This window comes from Pelophylax lessonae (assembly GCF_965119305.1).
Source record: "Pelophylax lessonae genome assembly, chromosome: 7".
NCBI classification, from domain to species: domain Eukaryota; kingdom Metazoa; phylum Chordata; class Amphibia; order Anura; family Ranidae; genus Pelophylax; species Pelophylax lessonae.
The window spans coordinates 218336152-218361467 of NC_138774.1; the positions used below are offsets into that span (position 1 = coordinate 218336152).

At 42.5% G+C, this 25316-nt stretch overlaps 1 protein-coding gene across 1 annotated transcript in view; it reads right to left on the reverse strand.

Moving 5' to 3' along the window:
- The window catches only part of LOC309559549 (ficolin-1-like), a gene marked incomplete at its 3' end in the record, with an annotated part of 72255 nt that extends 54394 nt beyond the window's left edge, over positions 1-17861 (reverse strand). Inside the window, exons 1-2 of the mRNA XM_082262851.1 lie at positions 17760-17861; positions 10318-10431 (exon numbers count right to left, since the gene is read on the reverse strand). Of these exons, the coding sequence (XP_082118977.1) occupies positions 10318-10431; positions 17760-17829 (184 nt within the window). The 5' untranslated portion in view covers positions 17830-17861. The remainder of the gene's footprint in view (positions 1-10317; positions 10432-17759) is intronic.
- Positions 17862-25316: the final 7455 nt, after the last annotated feature.

Sequence of the window (25316 nt, forward strand, 5' to 3'; positions counted from 1 at the left end):
AGGTACTCTTTATTGTGGGGGCAATCAGTGTGTTTTGGGGTGCACTGTAATCGGTACCTAGCTGTTACCGCAATCTCCTCCTCACACAGGATCAGGGTGTGAGGAAGAGAGCCTGGTAACAGCTAGTTATTTCGGTTTGTTGAGATTCTGTGACCGGCTGTGATTGGACACAGCTGGTCACGTGGTAAAAAGCCAATTTCCTTGGCTCTTTACCCTTATTCTGGATAGACTGTGTCAGAGTGATATTCTCCATCCCTGATCACCGCTCTGAGCGCCCCTGGGGGCGCGCACGAGCGGCGTGCTCAAAGACAGTGCATGTGGCCGGCTGTGATTGGATACAGGTGGTCACATGGTTAAGAGCAGTGGCGACTGGTGCTCAAAATTTGGGGGGGGGGGCGCAAACAGAAAAATGTAATAGGCATTGCTTTGTGGCAAAAAACGCGGCTAAAAATTTGCATGTCTTTGAGGCCACAAAAGTGTGAAAGGGACCTTCAGAAATCAAAGTATAGTGTGCCCCCTTCAATGCAGAGTGACCAGCGTGCCCCCTTCAATGCAGAGTGACCACAGCGTGCCCTTTTCAATGCAGAGTGACCAGCGTGCCCCCTTCAATGCAGAGTGACCACAGCGTGTCCCCTTCAATGCAGAGTGACCACAGCGTGCCCCCTTCAATGAAGAGTGACCACAGCGTGCCCCCTTCAATACAGAGTGACCACAGCATTCCCCCTTCAATGCAGAGTGATCACAGCGTGCTCCCTTCAATACAGAGTGACCACAGCATTCCCCCTTCAATGCAGAGTGACCACAGCGTGCCCCCTTCAATGAAGAGTGACCACAGCGTGCCCCCTTCAATACAGAGTGACCACAGCATGCCCCATCAATGCAGAGTGATCACAGCGTGCTCCCTTCAATACAGAGTGACCACAGCGTTCCCCCTTCAATGCAGAGTGACCACAGCATGCCCCCTTCAATGCAGAGTGACCACAGCATGCCCCATCAATGCAGAGTGACCACAGCGTGCCCCCATCAATGCAGAGTGACCACAGTGTGCCCCCATCAATGCAGAGTGACCAGCGTGCAGAGTGACCACAGTGTGCCCCAATCAATGCAGAGTGACCACAGCGTGCCCCCATCAATGCAGAGTGACCACAGCGTGCCCCCATCAATGCAGAGTGACCAGTGCACTTACCTGATGCAGCGGCGGCTTCTCCTCAGTCCTCCGCGTCTCTCTCCTCCTCCTCCTCCTCCTCCTCCTTGGCCAATGGCAAAGGTTTGCCTTTCTGCCAATCAGGAAGCGGGTCTCCGACCTGCTTCCTGATTGGCCAGGAGGAGGATCCGTGTGACAATAGCGAATATTCATTCGCTATTGTCACACAATGGGTGGGCTTAGGGCGCACTGCTCTGCGCCCCGGGTCCACCCTTTTCTGAAGCCTATTAGAGCCTCTGGCTCTAATCACGTGCTTCAGAAGAAAAAAACCCCATTGAATTCCATGCATCCGGCGCCCCTGCATGTAGATTAGGGGGCCGGACGCATGGATAGGGGGGGCGGCGCCCCTGCGCCCCCAACGCACCGGCCGCCACTGGTTAAGAGCCATTTTTATTGGCTCTATACACTCATTGGGAATTGGCTGTGTCCCAAGGGACACGCATCATCCTTGATCGCCACGCTGCACGCCCTGGGGCGTGGGAGAGTGGCGAGAATGGGCGGAAGTCATGTGACCCCCAAGCGCCTAAAACCTCCCTCCAAAAAGGTTTGAGTCCACCGAGCCCCCATGTGCACATACACACAAACAAAATGCACCCATTGGAGTCGCCTGTGTACAAAAATGTTGCTTGCAATACATGTGATAAATATAGCTGTGAGTGTGGCACTGAAGGCAATAATACTAGGGCCACTCTTCATGGTTAACTCTAAACTGATGACCTATAGGGGCTTTCATAAGTTGCCTATGAAAAAATTAGGGCACCAATTTGTCGCTGTTTCACAGGTGTAATTTTAAGGCTTAACACATTGGGTATCTATTTACTTTGCACAACCTCATCTTTTTTACTTTACCAAAAAAAGTGTGTATATATACTGTGTATATATATATATATATATATATATATATATATATATATATATATAATTTTTTTTTTGTGTACTTTTTACTGAACTTATGTGCTTGAAAAACCATTGTGCTAATATCATGGGGCATAAAAAATTGAAACTACCTAATTTTATTCTCTGGGGTCTCTGCTTTCAAAAAATGTATAATGTTCAGGGTTTTAACTTACCTTCAGGCCTCAAATGATTTTTAAACATGTGTGCAAAAAATGTAAAAATAGCTTTGGCCAATAAGTGTTAGGGGAACAAGGGATGCAAAAGCTGGAAGAAAATATAGGGAACCAAAGCTTGTTGTATATTGCAGGCTCGTGCAAATTTAAAGCTTGACATGTTTGGTATCCGTTTATTTACAGCAGCTTCACTGTTTATATTTTTACAAAAAAAATTGGTAATATATTGCAATTGCATTATCTAAAATTACTTTCCGTGTATTTTTTTGCTGGCATTTTGCCTTTGATAAACTGTTTTATAAATATTGTGTGGCATACAAAAATTTGGAGATACCACTATTTTCTTCTCCAGGCTGTCTGCTTTCAGAAAATATATCATGTTTGGGGGTTTTAACTAAACTTCAGGCCTACATTGATTTTTTAAAGATGTGTGTGCAAACTCGCTTCTGGCAGGAAAAGCTTTTAAAGAGGAAGTAAACCCTCCTCAGGAAGTTGTACCTATAGGTAAGCCTATGATAAGGCTTACCTATAGGTACTGTAAATATCTCCTAAACATGTACCGTTTAGGAGATATTTACCTTTAATGCAGCCAGTGACGTCACTGGCGCATGCGCTCTGAAGGAACGGCTGATCGTGCCGTTCCTTCAGAGCCCCGTGCCGTGACCGTCGGCTCCCGCGCGCGTGCGCGGGAGTGACGTCACCGCGGCTCCGGCCAATCAGATGACCGGATGCCGCCATCCCGGAAGACGAGCGACATGTCATGTCGCCCGTCATACAGGTAAGAGAGCGGCACGGCGGGGGCTCGTTCTAAGGTAAGTATTTCATAATGAGCTAGTATGCGATGCATACTAGCTCATTATGTCTTTCTCTTGCAGGTTTTAAAAAAAAAAAAAATTTTTAAACAAGTTTACAACCTCTTTAAGGTCCACTTTAAATGGTTGACAACTGCAGGGATGCTGGCCGGAATTTCTGCTGATACACAGCATTGGGGAGCATGTGGACACATTTTCTACATCCTGTCTGAAAACGGAAAACCTCTGTTAGAAACGGCTCTAAGCGGAACTTCACTGTCTCAGTTAACATTGATTATTCGTGATAGTAGGGGGTTCTTTAAACGCTCCCCAAATTTCTTGTAATAACTTAAAGTAAAGCCATCTGGGCCAGGTGCCTTATGTGCCTTGGTCTGTGAGATCGCAGCGGCCAGCTCTTCCCCCGATATCTCGCCTTCCAATGTCAGTACTTGGTCTTCTGAAAGTGTACGCATGCCCAAGTCTCGTAAATACTCCTCTATCTGCTTCCCCTTTTCTGGACTTTTCTTAGTCCCTATTTCCGGTAGGTTATATAGTGACCGATAGAAAGAGCAGAACTCTTCTGCTATGTCAGCTGAAGTGTGAACCTCCCCACCTTTTGTATTTCTAAGGGGTAAAATTTGAGTTTGTCTTTTTGGGCCCCTCAATGCTCGTGCCAGCATCGCCCCTGGTTTATTTGCATATTCATACAGGTGTCTTTTCAACCATAACATATTTCGTACTGTCTTTTGAAAAAGTATCTGATTTAATTCCTCTCTTACCCGCATGAGAGGGATCAAGTGAGCTTCCGCAAGCGTTCTCTTATGCTGTCTACTCAGCTGTTCAATTTTAGTTAGATATTCTTTAATTTTCGTCTCCCGCTCTCTTTTACGCTGTGCACCCAACTGTATCAGTACCCCTCTTATCATGCACTTGTGCGCTTCCCAGACCGTGGAAGGTGAGAGCGACTCCGATGTATTTTCTATAAAGTAGTTATGTAACGCCTCATCTATCTTCCCCTCCGCTTCCGAGGATTGTAATAAGGCCTCATTTATACGCCATGATCTTGGACTACAGTTTTTCGATTCCCATTCTATACTCACATACACCAGGAAATGGTCAGAGATTGAAAAATCTCCGATATCTGAATCTGTCACTAACGGCAGGTCTGCCTGGGTAACCAGGATTCTGTCTATCCTACTATATGCCTTGTGGATTGGAGAATAGAAAGTGTAATTTCTCTCTCCTGGGTGCATCAACCTCCATGGATCGATGAGGCCCAGGAGGGAGATCTCTTTTTGCAGCCTTCGTAATTTAGCAAATGACACATATGAGCTTCTTTTGGAGGTATCTAACAGAGGTTCTGGGGCATAATTAAAGTCACCTCCCATCACTAAGTGCCCTTCCCGGAATTCCAAAACAACTGGAATCATTTTCTGTAAAAACATTACATGCTCATAGTTGGGAAAATAGACATTTACGAGGGTTACCTCGACCCGTCCTATCCACCCCTTCACCAACACGAACCTACCCATTGGGTCAGCCAATTCTTCTTTTAGGGTCCAATTCATAGCACTTGATATTAAGATGCTCACACCCTTTGATTTGGCAATAGGGGATGTAGCGTGGTAAACCCATGGAAAGTCTTTATTGTACAATTTTGGTACTGCATCTTTACGGAAGTAGGTCTCCTGAATGAAAGCTATTTGTGTAGCATCTCGTTTTAGATCCCCCATAAGTCTCCTACGCTTCTGTGGGGTTGATAGTCCCCTCACATTATAGGTCGTAATCTTACAACCTGCTGTCCCCCCCTGGGTCGCCCCACCTCCAGCCGCCATTGTGGACGGTCCCCCACCCCCCACGGCCACACAACCTATGTGAGGAAAGAAAGAGCAAGACACAGAGAAAAAAAAAAAAAAAGAAAAGAAACCCCCCTTCACCCACACAAGTATGTATATACTATTTAATACCCACTACCCCTACCCCCCTCTAATGGTTATCTAAACCAGCGCAACCAGGCGCTATCTACTGAGGGGGCCGTGGTTCCCAAAAGCCACTGTACCTGGACACTCTCCTTCAAGAACAAGAGAAGAAAAAAAAAAAAAGAAAAAGCTAGGCTCCAAAAATTGGAGCTAAGAAAATGGGCTCTACTCCCTCTCACCCCTACCGTGGTGTAAGGATGTAGTCCCTATCTTATCACTGACAGACAGTAAAACTATAAATTTTAAGTGTCCAGCTAGAGGAGCTCTGACTCGGCGGACGATCGCCTCCCTTCACATAATGTCAATGTCCTACTCCCCCGCCCCAGAGACCCCCTCTTACACCTCCCAATCTAACGGACCCTAAGTATGATAATGAACACACTCTAGGTTTGACTTTCCCAGCCTTCCTCCTACAAAAGGTGGCGCGGCCCTGTACGGCCAAAACGTCACCCCTCTCCCCTAGGGGAGCGGTTCTCTCGAGGCCCTGGGTTGGAGTCAAACTACCCCGAGCCAGGTCGCAGATAAAGGGGACTTGATTGCTACATAGGAACCCCCTACTATCACATTTCAATGAAGTAGGAAGAAGAGCGGCGTTCCCGCTGGATTCTCTACGGGCGCATATTACTTTAATACTTAAAGAGGAGAAGGACCCCCTGTGTTGTGGCAGCTATCGCCCGATATCCTTGATAAATGTAGACACGAAACTATACGCAAGAATATTAGCAAATCGGCTCTTACCATATATGGCAGACTTGGTCCATTTCGACCAAGTGGGCTTTATTCCTACCCGGGAGGCCCGGGATAATACAATCCGAGCCATAGATTTAATACATCTGGCACGTACATCACGGAAGAAGATGGTTCTCTTCGCAGCAGATGCGGAAAAGGCCTTTGACAGGGTGGCGTGGGATTTTATCCGGGCCACCCTGTCATACATAGGCCTGGGACCACAAATGCTGCAATTTATACTGGCACTTTATACTGTCCCTATGGCTGCGGTTAGGGTAATGAATGGAGGTCAAGTTACTTTCCTATCTCTAATGGCACACGGCAGGGGTGCCCTTTATCCCCGCTTATATTCGTGTTGTGTCTGGAGCCCCTATTGTGCAGAATTCGGAGTTCTCCGGATATAGCGGGAATCCAAAGCGGGGGGGAACAACACAAGGTGGCCGCGTTTGCGGATGACCTGCTGTTTTTTGCTACTAACCCTTCTCTTTCACTACCAAATATTCTAGACGCCCTGAAAACATACAGTGGGTTCTCTAACTACAAAATTAATGTAACTAAATCAGCGGCACTCAACGTATTGTTATCTGACCAAGAAGAGAGAGCACTTCGAATAGCGTTTCCGTTTCAATGCGCTTCAGATACGCTGAAATACTTAGGGATACAGTTAACGGCAGATCCCGCGGATCTCTATAGAAATAATTACCTTCCGCTTGTAGGAAAGATTAAAGCAGATCTTAGAATATGGCAGCTGTTGGCAGTGACGTGGTTTGGGCGCTGTAGCGTTATTAAAATGAATGTGTTACCCCGTATCTTGTATTTAATGCAGACAATCCCAATAGCAGTTCCAAAAGAATTCTTTCAATCAATCAAGGGCATACTCTGCGCCTATATTTGGGCAAATAAATCCCCTAGAATTAAGATGCAGACGTTGGCCTTACCCAAAGTAAGAGGTGGGATTGGATTCCCAGATATCCTGAGATATTACAGGGCGGTCCATTTAGTAAGGGTGGTAGACTGGCACTGCAATAAACGTACCAAACGATGGGTGGATTTAGAGAATGAGGAAACAGGACAGTTAACCCCCCCAGCCCCATGGTCGGTGTTCGAATCTAAAGACGCTATTCTCAAACATCCTACAGTGGGAGCGACTATAAAAGAAACTAAGAGAATTCAGTCGCATTGGAGGGTAGCCCCGGGTCTATCTCCGATGACACCGTTCTTGGGGAACCCGGATTTTCCCCCGGGTTGTATAAATGCCAGAATCCGTAGGTGGGCTCAGGAGGGTAAAAGACGTCTATGTGACATATGGCAAAATGGGCCTATGCCCTCCCTAGAAGAACTTAGGACAGGTGCAGGAGAATCGCTAGATTATTTCAGCCTTTATCAGCTGTATAATTATATTAGATCAGTTCGGGCAGAAAGGGTATGCACCACGAGAGCTAACGGATCTGGAAAATATGTGTAGAACAGGTAACGTGACGGGCCATCTGATCTCAAGGTTCTATACACAATTGTCAGAAGATGAGGGAGACCAACAATTGCCGTTTATCCAAAAATGGGAGCAGGAGTTAAATACCGTGTGGTCAAAAGAGCAGATAAATAAGATCCTGAGATTAGTTCATCAATCGTCACTAGATTGTAAGATCCAAGAGACAGGGTATAAAATTCTAACCAGATGGTATAGAGTCCCATCACTATTACACAGAATAAAAGAGGTGCTCTCAGGAAAATGCTGGCGGTGTGGATTGGAGGATGGAAATATGGTGCATATTTTTTGGGGATGTAAAAGAGTGCGGCCATTTTGGAATAAGTTAGCAGTGGCTAAAAAACATATAACCAACGTGGATATACTAGAGGACCCTGCATTGTGCTTGCTGCATTTAACAGGAAGCTCAGTGCGGAGCTACAGGAAGTCCCTGACTCTGCGTCTGTTGAATGCAGCAAGGGCATGCATACCCATTTTCTGGAAACAGACAGTGATCCCAACTTACGAGTTGTGGTGTGGGAAGGTCAACGAGATTTTTAAGATGGAAGAACTGTCCGCCATATTGGTAAATTCAGAGGATCAAGTTAAGTTGAGATGGAGACCCTGGGTGCAATACTTGGAAGCCAATTCTTCTTAAGGTGAGTTTAAGAGAGGGTCACCCTGGGCGAAGCCTGGTCCAGGCTGCGGGGGGACGGTCCCCATACCCCTCCTGGCGTATGGTAATATAGTATGGAATACATCTTCATACGAAGAAATGTTGGGAATGAGCGCATAAAAGTATAAAAACTTTCTTTTTTTTTTTTTTTCTTTTTTTTTGTTTGTGTTTTTGGTTTAATTGGGGGGAGGAGGGAGGGGGAGGTAAGGGGGGTAGGGTTTGGTCAGAACATGACAATGTTTGTTTGAAATGTATGTATATATAAAAAATCACCAATAAAGATATAAATTAAAAAAAAAAAAACATTGATTATTCCTAATCCTTATGCTGCTAGCATTACTAATAGATAGGAAAGTAAATCAAATTATTTGTGTCAAACGTTTTTTTCTCACATTTCTTTAGTTACTTTCTGGTTTTAAGGCCTAGGCAAATTATGTCATACAGCTCAAGAGTCTTCAGGAGGAGAGGAGGGATTTCCTGAGCTAAGCACACCCTCCTGCCTGCATGCCTGAGCTAAGGGCAGATGGATCCAGGAACTAAATGCTACATGAATCATCTGCCCTTCCTCAAAATGGTAGCACTCAGAACTGCTAGGGGGAAATCAAAGTGATAATAAAGCATTGAGAAATGGATGGATGGCTGCGTTTTCATTGAATACCAAAAATGAATTAAATAGCGTTTCTAGTTTGTGGTGCTCAGATACAGTGTAGTTCCTCTTTTAGAAGAATTTAGGATTTTCCTCTAACCACATTTACAATTGTTTATAAATGATGGATTTGACACAAACCTTTCTGCCCCGGTGGACCGGGTATCCCTGGCGCTCCAGCTTGTCCTGATAATCATGTTGGTAAGCCAACCAAAAAAGTAGAAAGAGAAGAAAAGATATCAGCAGTGGAATCTAAGCAATAATCACAGAGTATATAAATGTGGTAGTAGCGCGCTGCCACCTAGTGATAGAAATTGGGAAATTACAGGGTGCAGCTGCTGCAATCACCAAATGTGTTCCCACATCCGCAATAAATCAATACTAAAATGTGTGATCACACTGCCTCTAAATCAAGGTAAAAATAATAACTAGAAAATGAGAAAAAAATGACTAAATAGGTAAGTGTTTCATATATATATAAAGAGCCTGTGCAAATAAATCAATAAACAAACATATAATGCAAAAAATTGTTATAGATTGTACAATCAAAAAAGTCTCTATTTGATAAGGTGCTTCATAGACATTTTCCACTCGTGCTCCTTTCACCAGGTGAAGTGCAAGCTCACCTCCCTAAGGGTCAACAAAGCATAAACGCAGATCAATCTGATGGACCAAACTCTGGTGCTCAGGTTCCTTTAGAAACAATGGAATTCCCCCTCCAAGATGGTTCCACACAGCTCACACATGGGTCATAGGCAACAAACAGAAAAAACAGCCTCCAATAGTGCAGTACCTGGGTTATTAAGCTCAACACACCGCACAGTACCCACTTCATAAAATGCACTCACATTTATTAGGTAAAAAACAAGCATGTGACTATAAATTGGAAAAATATCGTTACACTGTGGTGTCATCTCTATGAAGCACCTTATCAAATAGACTTTTTTGATTGCACAATCTATAGGAAGGTTTATTATTTATTGTATTGGCCTTTTTTCATTATGTTTGTTTATGAATTTATTTATTTGCACTGGAACTTTATATACAGTATATTAAACCCATACACATTTAGTCATTTTTTTGTCACTTTCTATTTATTATTTTTACCTTGATTTTGAGGCAGCGTGATCACACATTTTAGTAATAAACACAAAGTGTTAAATTGGACATAAACTGATTTAAATTCAGCAGGGACCAGCCCAATTTTGATCCATGTGTGGCCACTCCTGCTCGGAGCTCTAACAATCAACTTCTGTTGAATGGGCTTGTTGGAATTTTTTTCTCAATTCTTTTTCTCTATAAGCAATGGAAGACATTGTATTTCTCTAATGCAGCAATATACATAGTGATGTAACCCAGGTGCTTCAAATATAACTTTGTACAATGTGTACACCATGGAACTTGCTTTGTTTTTTCTATTCACTTCTTTTAAGAATAACAGCTGAAACACCCATGCAGGGTCAAGAAAAAATGCAACAAAGTTAGGTATAAAAACATGAATTAAATCAATATAACAGCATTCAAGGATGGTGGTCCCCAGAGTTTTGACCACAGTACATAGACTATATGTACCTACTGGGACCAGTAAAGGCATGAGAGGAAAAGGTCTGACATAGGGCTATAAAGAGGTAGCAATGTAAAGAAAGTGAAGTAGGAGGGTTGAGAGACAAAGGGGGGAAAGGACTGATTTGTTTTTTAATTTATCTTTCACACAACCTTCTTCGTGCTGGACCATCTTCATTTGCAGTTATACAAACCTTTCTGCCCCTGTAGTCCAGCCTCTCCTTTGTTTCCAGCTGGACCTGGAAAACCAGGACATCCTCTGAGAATGGTCAACTTGTCGGATTCTCCAACCCCAACAACTTTTATCTCTACAGATATCAGAAAATATAAAACAAAGGACAAATGTTAACTTGTTTTAATGTGTCATGACCATATGGTGGGTACATGCTATAAGAAATGCAAAATAAAAATTTCCGTATGAGGCACGATCGTTTGATTTTTCCAAACATAAATTTCAGATGGGACAAACTTCCAAATTTTTGTCGTACATAAACCGAACTTATGATTTTCATTTAATGTGTACTGCTTTCGTGCAGTTTTCATATGAGAAAAATCAGATACAAAAGACTGCGCATGATCAGAAGCAATAAACAACAAAAAGAAAGCCTTTGTCGTATGAGAATTTTCGTACATTAGTTCCATCCCCGGTTACAACTTGCTGTGACACATCTAGAAAAACTGAACAATCGTTGGCTAAATTTTTTTTTTTTTTTTGTTACAGTGTGTACCCACCTTAACTCGTGAACAACACATGCATAATAGGTGCTAGTTTCCCTTTGCAAAAATTAAAGTTCTAAATGGCTGTATTTCTTATATTTAAAGAGAAGCTCCAGCCATCTATAAAAAAAATAAAAAGAAAAGTCAGCTGCTACAAAAAATGTAGCTGCTGACTTTTAAAATACAGCCACTCACCTATCCCACGGTCCACCCATTTGTATCCTCTGTCCTCCCTCGGCGGCGCCAGCATCTTCACTATGGGCACCCGGCTGTGTCAGCTTGTGGCATCCTGGATTGGTGGATGCAGTCTTCTGGGATCTATCAGTGTCCAAGAAGACTGCAGGAAGGAGAGCTGTCAAAATCGGGTACATGCATCCCCCCTCCCCACTCCTCAAAAGTGACAATTGTGCAAGAGGAGCGGGGGGCGAGTCTTTAAACTGAACTTCCCCTTTTGGGTGGAGTTCCGCTTTGGGTTGGATTTCTTTGGAGAGGCTGCTCCCACAAAGCAACAATACTTGTGCAGTATATTGCTTTGGGCACATTGTAATACTGGAGGTAGGTTTAAATTGATATGTTTACTTATATGATATATATTTGAATGAAGACTCGTTACGAGTTTTATACCCATTTATACATTCATATGCCCTTTATATTTCCTGTATGCACACGGATTTAAGCGCAACTTCATCGATTGAGGTTACTAGGTTCCCAACTGTTATTAATCCACTCAAACTTGATATTGGTATTCTCCACTCCCAGTATATATGCCTGCCGCTAATTAAAGGTAATTGTTTTAAAGTTGACTTGAATTATGGAAACTTTACATTTCTGCATACATATATATAGTATGTGATGTAACATATCACTATTCCTCTCTTTCTGTTATAGTATTCTTGTTGATGCTCCCTTTAGGTATTGTTGAACATCTCTTTTGTGCACGAGGCCATTAGGGGAAAACTCTTTGGTTTTATTAGGGTACTCATTTTTTTAATGTTTTGTGATGTTGAATCCCGTTCCTTGTAAGGGTTTCCAAAACGAATGCTATTGAATGAATCTACTGGCTACACACCTCTACAATGATGGATAGAGTGGGGATTTCCATTAAAAAGGTGCAGCAGGGTCTGGTGCTGCTCTTTGTGGTTCTGAGAGACCTTTGTTATTTTCCCCCATCCTTTGTGTAACTGAGGATGTCACCCTATTAACCTATGAAGAAAATTGAATATTAATTTTTGTTGGTTTGGTTAAGATAATTTTGTGAATAGGGCATTTTTCCTGAGGAAGTCGATCAAGTCATGAAACACGTCCGGGCTAAAGGAATCAATCATCTTTGATGCAATATGTTGCCTTGTCAAATTTTTATGTTTTAACATCTGTATTTTATGGTATTTTGTGGATTAATATGGGAAATCTATTTTATAATCAATTATATGATATAAATCATGATTTTAGATATACACTATATTACCAAAAGTATTGGGACGCCTGCCTTTACACGTACATAAACTTTAATGGCATCCCAGTCTTAGTCCATAGGGCTGAATGTTGGGTTGGCCCACCCTTTGCAGCTATAACAGCTTCAACTCTTTTGAGAAGGCTGTCTACAATGTTTAGGAGTGTGTCTATGGGAGTTTTTGACCATTCTTCCAGAAGGTCACTAGTCAGGCACTGATGTTGAAGAGAAGGCCTGGCTCGCGGTCTGCGCTCTAATCGATCCCAAAGCTGTTCTGCAGGCCGGTCAAGTTCCTCTACCCCAAACTCCCTCATTCATATCTTTATTGACATTGCTTTGTGCACTGGTGCACAGTCATGTTGGAACAGGAAGGGCCAACCCCAAACTGTTCCCACAAAGTTGGGAGCATGAAATTGTCAAAAATGTCTTGGTATGCTGACGCCTTAAGAGTTCACTTCACACAAGCCCAACCCCTGAAAAACATAATCCCCCTCCACCAAATTATTTTGACCAATGCACAAAGCAAGGTCCACAAAGACATGCATGAGCAAGTTTGGGGTGGAGGAACTTGACTGGCCTGCACAACCCAATAGAACACCTTTGGGATGAATTAGAGCGGAGACTGCGAGCCAGGCCTTCTCTCCAACGTTTGAAGAATGGTCAAACATTCCCATGGACAAACTCCTAAACCTTGTGGATAGCCTTCCCAGAAGAGTTCAAGCTGTTTTTGCTGCAAAGGGTGGGCCAAATCCATATTAAAGCCTACGGACAAAGACTGGGATGCCATTAAAGTTCATGTGTGTGTAAAGCAGGGGTCTCAAACTAGGGACCCTCCAGCTGTCCCAACTACAAGTCCCATCATGCCTCTGCCTATAGGAGACATGCTTGTAATTGTCAGACTTGCAGTGCATCATGGGAATTATAGTTCTGCAACAGCTGGAGGGTCACCAGTTTGAGACCCCTGATGTAATGGCATATGTGCAACCAAATGGTAACACCAAAATGCTTCCTCCTTAGCCTTTATATCACTGAACTGGGATGTAACACTGACATGATATCTCTTCCATGCCCTTATTAAAACACTAAGGTGGCTGCAAAACACTGGCACTTTAGAAGCTAATTTACTAAGTGTAAAAATGTTAACAAAAATGAAAATCTTGGAGACCCTGGAGGATCTGGTCTTGACGGCTCAGGGCAGGAGAGAACAATATGATAAGACCTGGTCGTTCTGGAATATCTTTGCTCTTTCCGATGAGGGAAAGACTCTCATGGGGATGTAACCCGGGGATGCGGAGTCACCCCCCTCTGTCTGTTACCTCTGATAGATGGATGTTTCCCCTGTGACCAGGAGGTGAAGCTGAAGTCCTATCACGTACTTAGTTCATGGAGATACCGCTGTATCTGTCCCCCCCTCTCCCCCCCTTTTTTTCCCCTCTTCTTTCCCCTCCTCCTCCCATCTACCCCCCCCCCCCTCCTTTCTGACCCTCTTGGTCTTCTGTAACTTTCCTTTCCCATCCTTTCCCATCCTCTCCCCTCTCCTACTTGTGCAGCCTTGACTTTCTTCTATATACCTCTATATACCTGACACCGGTCCTGTTTGGATTTGCTATATTATTGTATATACTGGTTCCTGTGATGCCTATTTCTAATCAGCACTGTGTATACACTTTTCTTATCTGGGTTTTCTAATTTTCCAGGACTGATATATTCCTATACGTGCATTCTTGCCTAGATGTCATTGTTCTGTTATATCTTTCTTTGCTGCACTTATAACTAAATAAAAATTTGAAAAAAAAAAAAAAAAATGAAAATCTCAAAATTTGTTTAAGAAGGGGTGAGAAAAAAATCCTGTTCAGCTTCCATCTGCTTTAATTGCTATTCATACACACATACACATACATCTACTTGATCCTACACAGTCAGAATGGTATTTATCTATGAATAAAAGTTACAAACATTTATTCGACAAGATATTTCCTCAATTAATTCCTGCAGGTTATAACATATAATACTATAAAATAAAGTCACCCTCACACTGCAAAGCTTACTTTAAAACCCTTTGATCTAAAAGTGTGTGAACACGTACGACTAGCTTTAGTAGCTTTACTTATGGTTTCTTTAGTATTAAATTGTATGTTTATCCTAAAATTTAAATTCAATCATAATTTTGTAGTTAGATGGTCACACATGACCATTAGATTTATATTTAAAAAAGCTTTGCAGTGCCAGGACCACCGCAGATTTTGGTAAATCTACACGTTAAGGGAATTGTTTAACAGAACTACGCTACCGAACTTATCAAGCGACTATACAAAAAAAAAAAATGATATTGCGATTTTGCACAGATCACATGTAATTCATTTTGAGTACTGTAAATGTATGTATATAGAATATTTTAGCCTTTTTCTCTTATTTGTGATGTCACGTATTGCCCAGGGCACTGTATATGTTTTTTGAAGAGTTACAACATTTATTGTGATTTTGCACATATTACACATGATTAATGTTAAGTATTGATGGAGTCGTTTTAGAGGTGGTTAGCCCATCAATAGGGATAGTGCTGTCCATTTTCTATATGTTACAGAGTTACATAGTTGGTGAGGTTGAATAAAGACAATAGTCCATCCAGTTCAACCTGTGTAGGTGTGTGTGGCCGTAATCATCTCACATAGCCCTGAATGTTCTGATCCTTGAGCTGTACGTCTAAGGGTCTCTTGAAAGCCACCATACTTCCCGCAGAAACCACCTCTTGTGGTAGAGAATTCCACAATCTTGCAGCCCCAACAGTAAAGACCCCCCCACGTTGCCTGAGGTTAAAACGCTTCTCCTCTAATCGCATTGTATGCCCTCGAGTCCTCATGCAATTCCTTCGACTGAATAGCTGTTTTTCTATGCCGAGATCACCATTGAGATATTTATAAATTGCTATCATGTCTCCTCTCAGGCGTCACTTCTCCAGGGAGAATAAATCAAGCGATTGCAGACGCCCTTTATAATTAAGGTCCTCCAATCCCCTAATTAGTTTAGTTGCCCTTCTCTGGACTCTCTCCAGCTCCAACTCATCCCCCCCTGAGGACTGGCGACCAGAACTGGACAGAATACTCCAGATGTGGTCGGACCAGAGTTTTATAAAGTGGAAGGATTATAGTCTTATCTCTGGAATACATCCCTTTCTTTATGCATGCTAATATTCTGCTGGCTTTGGCAGCTGCCGCTTGACATTGCATGCTATTGTAAAAAACCCCAAGCTAGAAAGGGATAATATAGCGCTTGCTAGTATGAACAGATGCAGATAAGGATAAAATACCAATTAAAAAACTAAAAGCATAAATAGCTAAAATCTATGCCCTTAAAAATGCACAATAGGACAGTATAAATAATTAAATGACAATATAAATAAATAGGTGTAATAATAGTGCCAAGTGAAGTCCAAAATAGTTCATAGGTGACTGTGTGATATATAGTCCAAGGAAAGTGCCAGGAAAAGTGCAAGTGCTTGTTGTTGGATCCTCCAATGTTCCAGGAAATCCAATCACAAGGTGACTTTCAAAGGAAAGATAAGATGTAAACTCACCAGATATGGTGGGTCTCAAATGTCATACGACAGAGAGACCAGTAGTGCTTTATGACCATTCAGGTCAGGGAAATTGTGACTGCTGGGCTCTGATCCCCCTAGACCGGGATTCTCCATGATAAATGGATCGAGTCCCTGAGGTCCTCCAATTCGGATTAGGGAGAAGAAGAAAGAGGCTCCAGATGGTGCAGTACCATTAAAAATATTTTCCATTTCCAAACCATTTCCCTGACCTGAATGGTCATAAAGCACTACTGGTCTCTCTGTCGTATGACATTTGAGACCCACCATATCTGGTGAGTTTACATCTTATCTTTCCTTTGAAAGTCACCTTGTGATTGGATTTCCTGGAACATTGGAGGATCCAACAACAAGCACTTGCACTTTTCTTGGCACTTTCCTTGGACTATATATAACACAGTCACCTATGAACTATTTTGGACTTCACTTGGCACTATTATTACACCTATTTATTTATATTGTCATTTAATTATTTATACTGTCCTTTTGTGCATTTTTAAGGGCATAGATTTTAGCTATTTATGCTTTTAGTTTTTTAATTGGTATTTTATCCTTATTTGCATCTGTTCATACTAACAAGCGCTATATTATCCCTTTCTAGCTTGGGGTTTTTTTACTCAACCATTTTATAATCTATAGCAGCTACTCCGTTTTATATTTTTTTATATTTTTATAGTTAATAGTGCACGTTATATTAGGTACTCCTAGGCGCGAGGTATATTCTTTGAATATATACATTTACTATTGCATGCTATTGCCTAGTCTATCAGCTACCAAGACTCCCAGATCTTTCTCCATTTTTGATTCCCCCAAGGGATCCCCCTCTAACGTGTATTGTGATTTTATGTTTTTAGTTCCCAAGTGAAAAACCTTACACTTCTCCACATTAAACCTCATTTGCCATGTCGTTGCCCACTCTGTTATTTTTTTCCATGTAATTTTGGAAATCTAAAAGTGTGCCATGTATGGGCAGCTGCAGGCTAGCCACAGATTGCAGATGAATACCGGACATCTGTGTGCCAGAATCCACCACGGTTTTATATCTACTGGATTAAAGTGGCACATACAGTTTGCACTTTCCTTTCTGTGAAAAGAGGAATATCAGTCTGGTACTGCAAAGTTTTCTAATAAATTGGAAATTTTGTTGAGCAATGAATGCTTACTGTAGATAGAGGAGCTAATTGTCAATCCTCAAGGTAGCTGTAAATGCATAAACATCACCCATGCATCATGCTGTGTGTCAAGTCGAAGGTAAAACTTGGCCATTTATACCAGCCCACTGGCTCTCAACACATACTCCAACTATTGTGGAATGATTCAAAAGACTGAATGAAATCGAAGAAATGGAAGAGTTAATTCACATTGCGCATGAAAGACTGCATAAATTCACATGCACGTGCGCTTGTTGGTCCCATTTTAAGACCTCAGACCAATACAAAGAGTTTGTATTATATTGTCGATTGACAAATATAACATTGTTCTTTCTCCTTCCCTAACCCTCACCCCTTTTTCCAACCCTATCCCCCTTCCCCTCCCCCCCTTTTTTTTCTCTCTCTTTCTCTTCATCTCTAGTATTTCATCCCTCTTCTCTTATATAACTGTACTATATTCCCTACACCGGGATATACTCATAGCTGACCTCTGGATCAAAAGGATCGATAGATAAGCTGGAGGTCAGTTATCTAAGATGGTTTGCACTGAAGTTTACTGTTTTCGATATTTCGGGTGTTATCCCATGTCGCTCTCTCTATTGTTCTTGATCATTTCCATGATCATGGTAAAAACATTCTGTATTGTATGCCATGTAAACTGCAATTAGGTTTTCAATAAAACCTTTATGGAAAAAAAAAAAAAAGCCACCCTTAATGACTTACCTGGGCATGAGTTCTCAGCAAAGCTGAGATAGTTCAGCATGAAGATCACTAAAAGCACTGGAACCCACATTATGTTAGTTAGATATTTTTCCTTTGTCTTTCCTCCTTTTTCTTTGTCTTTCCTTCTTCACATCTGAGCTCAGCTTCTATCTGTCTGTTGTAGGTGTGTTTTCACCCTTCTCTGTTTTATAGGTTTCAAGGTTGATGCATTGAAGGCAACACCTGCAAAGTGTTATTTCCTTTATCTTGCAATGCATGTATTTTTCCCCACCGGAAGAACTGGACCACGACCCCTTGTAACTGTCTTTTCCACACTTGTTTATGGAGCTGTGAGAAAACAAGGAGCACTTTGGATGAGTAATTCCACCTTTGCAGATCAGAAAATGAAAAATATTAAGCTTATCGTTCTATAATTCCAAATGACATACACGATATTACCAAAAGCATTGGGAATCCTGCCTTTACACGCACATGAACTTTAACAGTCTTCCAGTCTTAGTCTGTAGGGTTCAATATTGAGTTGGCAAAATTGATGGGTGAACTCATGGATTTCCTAGTCAATATTGAGTTTGCCCGCCCTTTGCAGCTGTAACAGCTTCAACACTTCTAGGAAGATTGTCCACAAGGTTTAGGAGTGTGTCTATGGTAATATTTGATCATTCTTCCAGAAGCACATTTGTGAGGTCAGGCACTGATGTGGATGAGAAGCCCTACTTTGTGCACTGGTGCGCAGTCATGTTGGAACAGGAAGGGCCAACCCCAAACTGTTCCCATGAAGCTTGGAGCATGAAGTTGTCTAAAATGTCTTGGTATGTTGACACCTTAAGAGTTACCTTCACTGGAACTATGGGGTCAGGCTCAACCCCTGAAAAACAACCCCACACCATAATCCCCCCCCCTCCACCAAATGATTTGGACCAGTGCATAAAGCAAGGTCCAGAAAGACATGGATGAGCGAGTTTGGGGTGGAGGAATTTCACTGGCCTGCACAGAGTCCTGACCTCAACCCAATATAACACCTTTGGGATGAATTTGGGCAGAGACTGCGAGCCAGGCTTTCTCTCCAACGTCAGTGCCTGATCCCACTAATTAGCTTCTGTAAGAATGGTGTGGGAGATTAGCTCACAGGGATCACTTTTCTGCAAAAAAATAAGGCCAACATGCAGGTAATTTCTTTAACCACTTTACCACCGGAGGATTTTGCTGTCTTACGTCCAGGCCACTTTTTGCGATTCGGCACTGTGCGACTTTAACTGACAATTGCGCGGTCGTGCGACGCCGTACCCAAACTAAATTTACGTCCTTTTTTTCCCACAAACAGAGCTTTCTTTTGGTGGTATTTGATCACCTGTGCGATTTTTACTTTTTGCGCTATAAACAAAAAATAGCGTTTATTTTGAAAAAATAACAATATTTTTAACATTTTTTTATATGAAATTCCCCCCAAAAGAAATGTAAAAATCAAAATTTTTTTACATTTTTGGCCAATTTGTATTCTGCTACCTATGTTTGGTAAAAAAAAATCACAATAAGCGTATTTTGATTGGTTTGCGTAAAAGTTATTGCGTTTACTAACTAAGGGAAAGATTTCTGTCATTTTTGGTGTTTTTTTTTTTTTAACGAGTAATGGCGGCAATCTGCGATTTTTTTTTGCGGGACTGCGACATTGCGGCGGACAGAGCGGACCCTTGACTGACATTTTTGACACTTTTGGGGGTACCAGTGACATTTCTACAGTAATCAGTGCTATAAATATGCACTGTTACTGTAAAAATGACACTGGCAGGGAAGGGGTAAATTTTATTGGAGAGGGAGGGGTTAATATATGCCTGGTGCTTACTGACATGTGTGGGGGGAGGTGACTGAGTGACACAGGGACAGATTGCATGTTCAGCTATGCTGAACCCTGCAATCTGTCACTGTTTGTCACTTAGGAGATCCGCCCGCTCTGTTTACACAAGCGGGCGGATCTCCAAACTCGATTCCCCGACGATCGGGGAAGAGCAGCGGCGATCGCCGCCGCTCCTCCCCTGGCCCGACTCCCACTGTGACTGAAAACAGCGGGAGCGCCGCCTACAAGGGGAGGAGTCCAGCGACGTAGGTCTACGTCGCTGGATGGAATCGAGCCACTTTGCCGCAGTACAGTCCCAGTGACTGGTCGGCAAGTGGTTAAAGTCTGGTGGGTTGCCAGCTTTATTTAGCAGAGGTTTGCAAATATGAAAACAAAACAGTAAAGTAAATCCTTGCCGTCCGGCGCTAAACTATACAGCAGTCTTCCTCACTATACGGTGTGGGGCTGGTCCCCTTCACCCACAAAACATGTGGTAAAGCAAACCTTTTCTTTAAAGTCCAAGAAGAGCTCCTCTCTCAGATTCCCTTCTGAGTCTCAGGCCAGAGCATTCCTGTGCTCTCTTCCTGTTCATTTAAATTCCAACTGAGCGTGGACTCAGGTGACCCACAATCTCCGGACCGGAACCTAGCCTGTCACAGAGGCTGGAAAAACCCGGGCTGGATTCCGGTTCAGTCTCTTCCCACGGAATGTATGTGAGGTGAAATATATTGATTATCCACTACTTCAACCCGCATACCTTCACAATGGTCAAACATTCCCATAGACACACTTAAACCTTGTGGACAGCCTTCCCAGAAGAGATGAAGCTGTTAAAGCTGCAAAGGGTGGGCCAACTCCATATTGAACCCTATGGACTAAGACTGGAATTTCATGTGCATGTAAAGGCAGGTGCCCCAATTCATTTGGTAATATAGTGTATATTTAAGGGCTGTCTATAATTTAAATTGATTTAGTTATCAAATGGGCAAACCTTCATTTGGAAGATGCTGAAAAAAGGAAATCACATGACAATCACTTTTGTCTGTTAGGAGAGCTATAGAAAAGTTCTGGAGTCTGTGTGTCCACTGTGGCCTTTATGAGGGGCCCCACTCTCCCTGCTGGTTTTTATATTTATTACAATAAAAAAATGCAGCGCTAAAAAATGATTGATACAATCCAGTGACAGTATATCAAAACATAAGTGAAAAGGGAAACGCATAAATGCAATAATAAAAAGTCCCAAATGCTGAAAAGTGAAGCATCCGAAACGTATATGAGTAATCCAACCGAGTGAACTTGTATAAGTGGTCAAACCAGGTACAAAATCCAACACCACCACAACGAATATAGGGATATGCTCACCAGATGGCAAATGACAATAACCCCTGAAGAAGTCATATATGATGAAACGCGTCAGAGCTACGTTATCTGCCACCCGCCATCATTCTGATTCATGTTGATCTTATGCTGACTTTACCTGAATACTTGTAAGCCATTTTAATCCCTTTTAATAAATTCTGTGTCAAGCAGTATTACACTATGTCTGTATCATCTGCTTTTATGTATGGATAACATTTCTGGGAGTCCCGGCCATTCATCTCCAGGGTTTATTTTCACCCCATGATTAACATTTCCTGAGACTATCATCGAGTGTGGGATCCACTGATGATACTAATCTCTGTAGACCAATTTACTATACGGAATTTGGGTCCATACTGTCTGGTGAGCATATCCCTATATTCGTGGTGGTGGTGTTGGATTTTGTACCTGGTTTGATCACCTACACAAGTTCACTTGGTTGGATTACTCATATAAGTTCCGAATGCTTCATTTTTCAGCATTTGGGACTTTTTATTATTGCATTTATGCGTTTCCCTTTTCACTTATGTTTTGATATACTGTCACTGGATTGTATCAATCATTTTTTAGCGCTGCATTTTTTTATTGTAATAAATATAAAAACCAGCACTTGGGACTTTTTATTATTGCATTTATTTGTTTCCCTTTTCACTTATGCTTTGATATACTGTCACTGGATTGTATCAATCATTTTTTAGCGCTGCACTTTTTATTGTAATATCTATGTGACAACTTTATGTCGGTTGATGTGCTGGCAGCTATTTCATCTACATGTTAATTAGCGCAGTTAAAGCTACGTGATTTTGGTTTTTATATTTATTTTGGAGAATGTGTAACAGAGTATTGGGCTGAACGATCAGACAGGGAGTAACTATAGCTTGCAGGTTACTAAACAAGTGAAAAGTTAGAGCAATAATGCAAAACAGGGTCAGAAATGGCAAAAAAAACATGCATACACTGCAGAATAATACAAAACAGTTAATGAAAGCTGCACAAACATGAACTATTCACAGCAATGCCTCTGTGGCTCAATCAGGATAACATGTGGCTGCTTGGCAAAGCCTCTAAAAAAATCTATAACAGGTGGGCTTGTGTGCGTAGTGCTACATGGAGGAAGCTTGATCTTCCGGCTTCACCTCCCACCTCCCACCGGCCGATTCTCGCTGATTGCAGAGGCACTCGAGAACCCAGCTAGACATGATCAGCTCAACTGGCTTGCCTCTGCCTTCAGCTTCCCCCTTATGGCAAAGGGAAAGCAGAAGACCAATCACTCACTGAGGACCAGCTCCCGGAGCCTGCAGGAAGCAATATGGACGCCACTCCTCCATGCAGTACCTCTGATTCACATGGTGAATCACCTCGGCTGTTGAACATGCAGAGTTTTCCCCTCCAGTGTTTTGTGGGAGCACATCCCAAGCCTCACACAGCCCACCCCACATCCTGAGGCTGATTCTCCAGACAGGGAGTCCCCTTTTTTATCTGTGTCCTCTATGGACTGAGCCTTAGGAGAATTCCTAATTAGTCAAGGGAGCTTGATTGCCAGCCGTGGAACTTCCCGACATGTCTTCCCAGCCACCCCAACCTGGGTATTCTGGGGACCCCATTATCCTGGCTCGCTTTTCAGCCTTATTGGAGCAGGGCCTGGGAAAAGCTAGCAGGCAGATCACCTCTGAGCTCAAGCAGGAATTTAAAGATCCAAGCACCAGGATTAACACTATAGAGACTAATCTTTATGCCACTGTTACTAGAACCAATCTGAACGTTACATTTTTAAAGCATTACATACTTTTTTTTTTTGCTAATTAATAGATTGTGCTCTTAAACAAGTCACCTATGGGTGTGTCACCTAGTATGTCTGTTCTTTCTTGTCTTCTTCCTTTTCTTCTTCTCTCTCAGAATGCCTACTCAGGTCAATGACTCCTATGTCGCATCTATGAAGTGGCATTTCAGATGGCTGGGGTAAGTCAGCTCCTCTCTCTCCCCTGGTATGGCAATGCCCCCGCAACTTAATCCCATTACCCTGGTGTCTCCTAATACTCAGGGCCTGAACTCTCCCATCTAGAGCTGGAAGGCTTTTAATTATTATCTTTCAGCGGGAGCTGATGTTTACTCTACTGATTCCAGGATCATCCACCTGTTTTCCCACTCCTGTGATGTCCCCCAATTTCTTTCTTCTAAAACCTTGGAAGTGCAGTGGTTGGATCACTTCCTGATGTTAGCAAAGGTTTCTAACCCCAGTGTGACGAATGTGCCCTGGCGTTTCAATGAGGCACTGCTCAGTACTTCAGCTGTTTGTTTTGATATCAAACTTCATCTCAAGGAGTATTTTGCCAACTAGAAAGTTGATCCCTAGGAACTTGGTGACGTCTGTGCCAAAAATAAGATGGCCTGATTGGACGTACATTCAAAATCTACTGACGGTTCTTAGGGAATTCCAGGATTTATTATCAAAAACTCTACCGGGCCCTCAACTTTCCAACAGGATTTTGATAGCTTTAACTCTACTTAATCTATCTCATCTCCCTCAGATGGATGTCAGGAATTATTAAATGGGGAGATGGGGAGATAACTCTCCCAGAGGTAAATTCTCTCCAGGCAATCAAACAGGCTAAGTCAGCTAAGGCTCTGGACCTGGATGGGTTCACTGCACACATCTTAACTCCCCACCTGCTTGCCTATTATATTGCTTGAAGAGAGGGTTTTTTTATGCAGATTCTAATAGAGCCTTTATTTGTATAGTCCCAAAGCCACATAAAGACCCTGTCGAAGTACCAAATATAGTCCAATTTCGCTGATTAACTGAGATCTAAAATTACTGGCAAAAATGTATGCTTCTCAGTTAAATCTGTTTAAAGCCAATTACTCATATTCATATTATTCAAGCTGGTTTTGTACCAGATAGTCAGGCTTCAGACCAAATACGGCAGGCTACAGATCTAATTTCAGTACTTCACACCTCCTGAGATAAGGACATACGGAAAGCATTTCATTGTATCTCCTGAGGCTATATCTTTAGAATACTGCATACGTGGAATTTCGGCCCTCATTTACTTTCTTTTTTTACGAGCCCTCTATAGCCCCCTCTGCCCGGATTAGACTAAAGGGTTATCTCTCTAAACCTATTTTCATTCAGTCAGGTACTAGGCAGGGATGCCCTCTTTCTCCTATCCTCTTCATTATTGCCATTGAAACTCTGGCTGTGGAAATTCATGGCCATCTGGACATTTTGGGTAGAGTTAGCAGGGGCAGGCAACACAAATGTGCATTGTCTGCAGATGACCTTATCACGTAGTTCCCTGCCGTCAGATCTTTATCTTTTACAGCACTTTAGAAGTATTTCTGGCCTAGTTGTTGACTGGAAGAAATCGTTGGCTTTAAATATTAACCTGAGGGAGGATGGCTTGCAGAGTTTAAAAGGAAATTATAGTTTTGTGTGGCAATTGACTTCTCTTCCCTATCACAGTATTAAATTGACCCCTAATTTTTGCAACCCTTTAGCGGTCTAACTATTCATGACTTTTTACACAATTGTTGTAGGAGGTAGAGCAATGGTCATCTGGTGGTCTCTCCTGGATGGGTAGAATTGCCTCGATTAAAATGGTGGTACACCCTAGGATTTTATATTGCTTTTGTGCCTTACCCATGGCAGTTCCACCTCAGGAGCTACAGAAATTCCAAGGCCAACTGCTGAAGTTCATTTGGGGCTCCAAGGGATGCAGATTAGCCTGACACACCTTGATTTTGGGGGGTTGGGGGTCCCGGACTTTAAACAGTATTATAGAGTGGCACTGGTTGCCCAGGTAGCTCAAGTTTATTCCTCTCCATATAGATGGGTTACCTTAGAAGCGCAGGGCCCCTCCACATTGTTATTTTAATGTGGATCCCATCAATCCTGTGTTCTCTGCTTTCCCATTCTATGCAAGTCTGGGATTTGTCTTGTAAAGCTGCGCTGCTTCGGTCTCTACACGCACCAGTGGCCCCCTTATTTCTTAATCCTGCGTTCTCCCCCAGTTTGTGTCTACAGGACCTCCAGTGGTGAGTCAATAGGAGCATGTATAGAAAGGTCACTTTCTTGACCACAAGGGAATCTGTCCTGTTTCCTACTTTGTGCAGCAGTTGCGGATGCCTTTTTCTAAACATTTTTGCCTGCAGCTGATTTCACTACATTTATGTAGGTTTAGAATCGTATGCATTACGCTGCATAAGGTAATTGGATTAATAGAATATGTAGGTATAGAATCCTATGCACTAAACATGTATACACGTGTGACTACGTGTATGGCCTATGAGTCAAGATGTTTCCATGGGGAGACTCAGAGGTAGGGCATCTCAATGCTGTACACATTGTTTGTTTATCCGACTGAAAT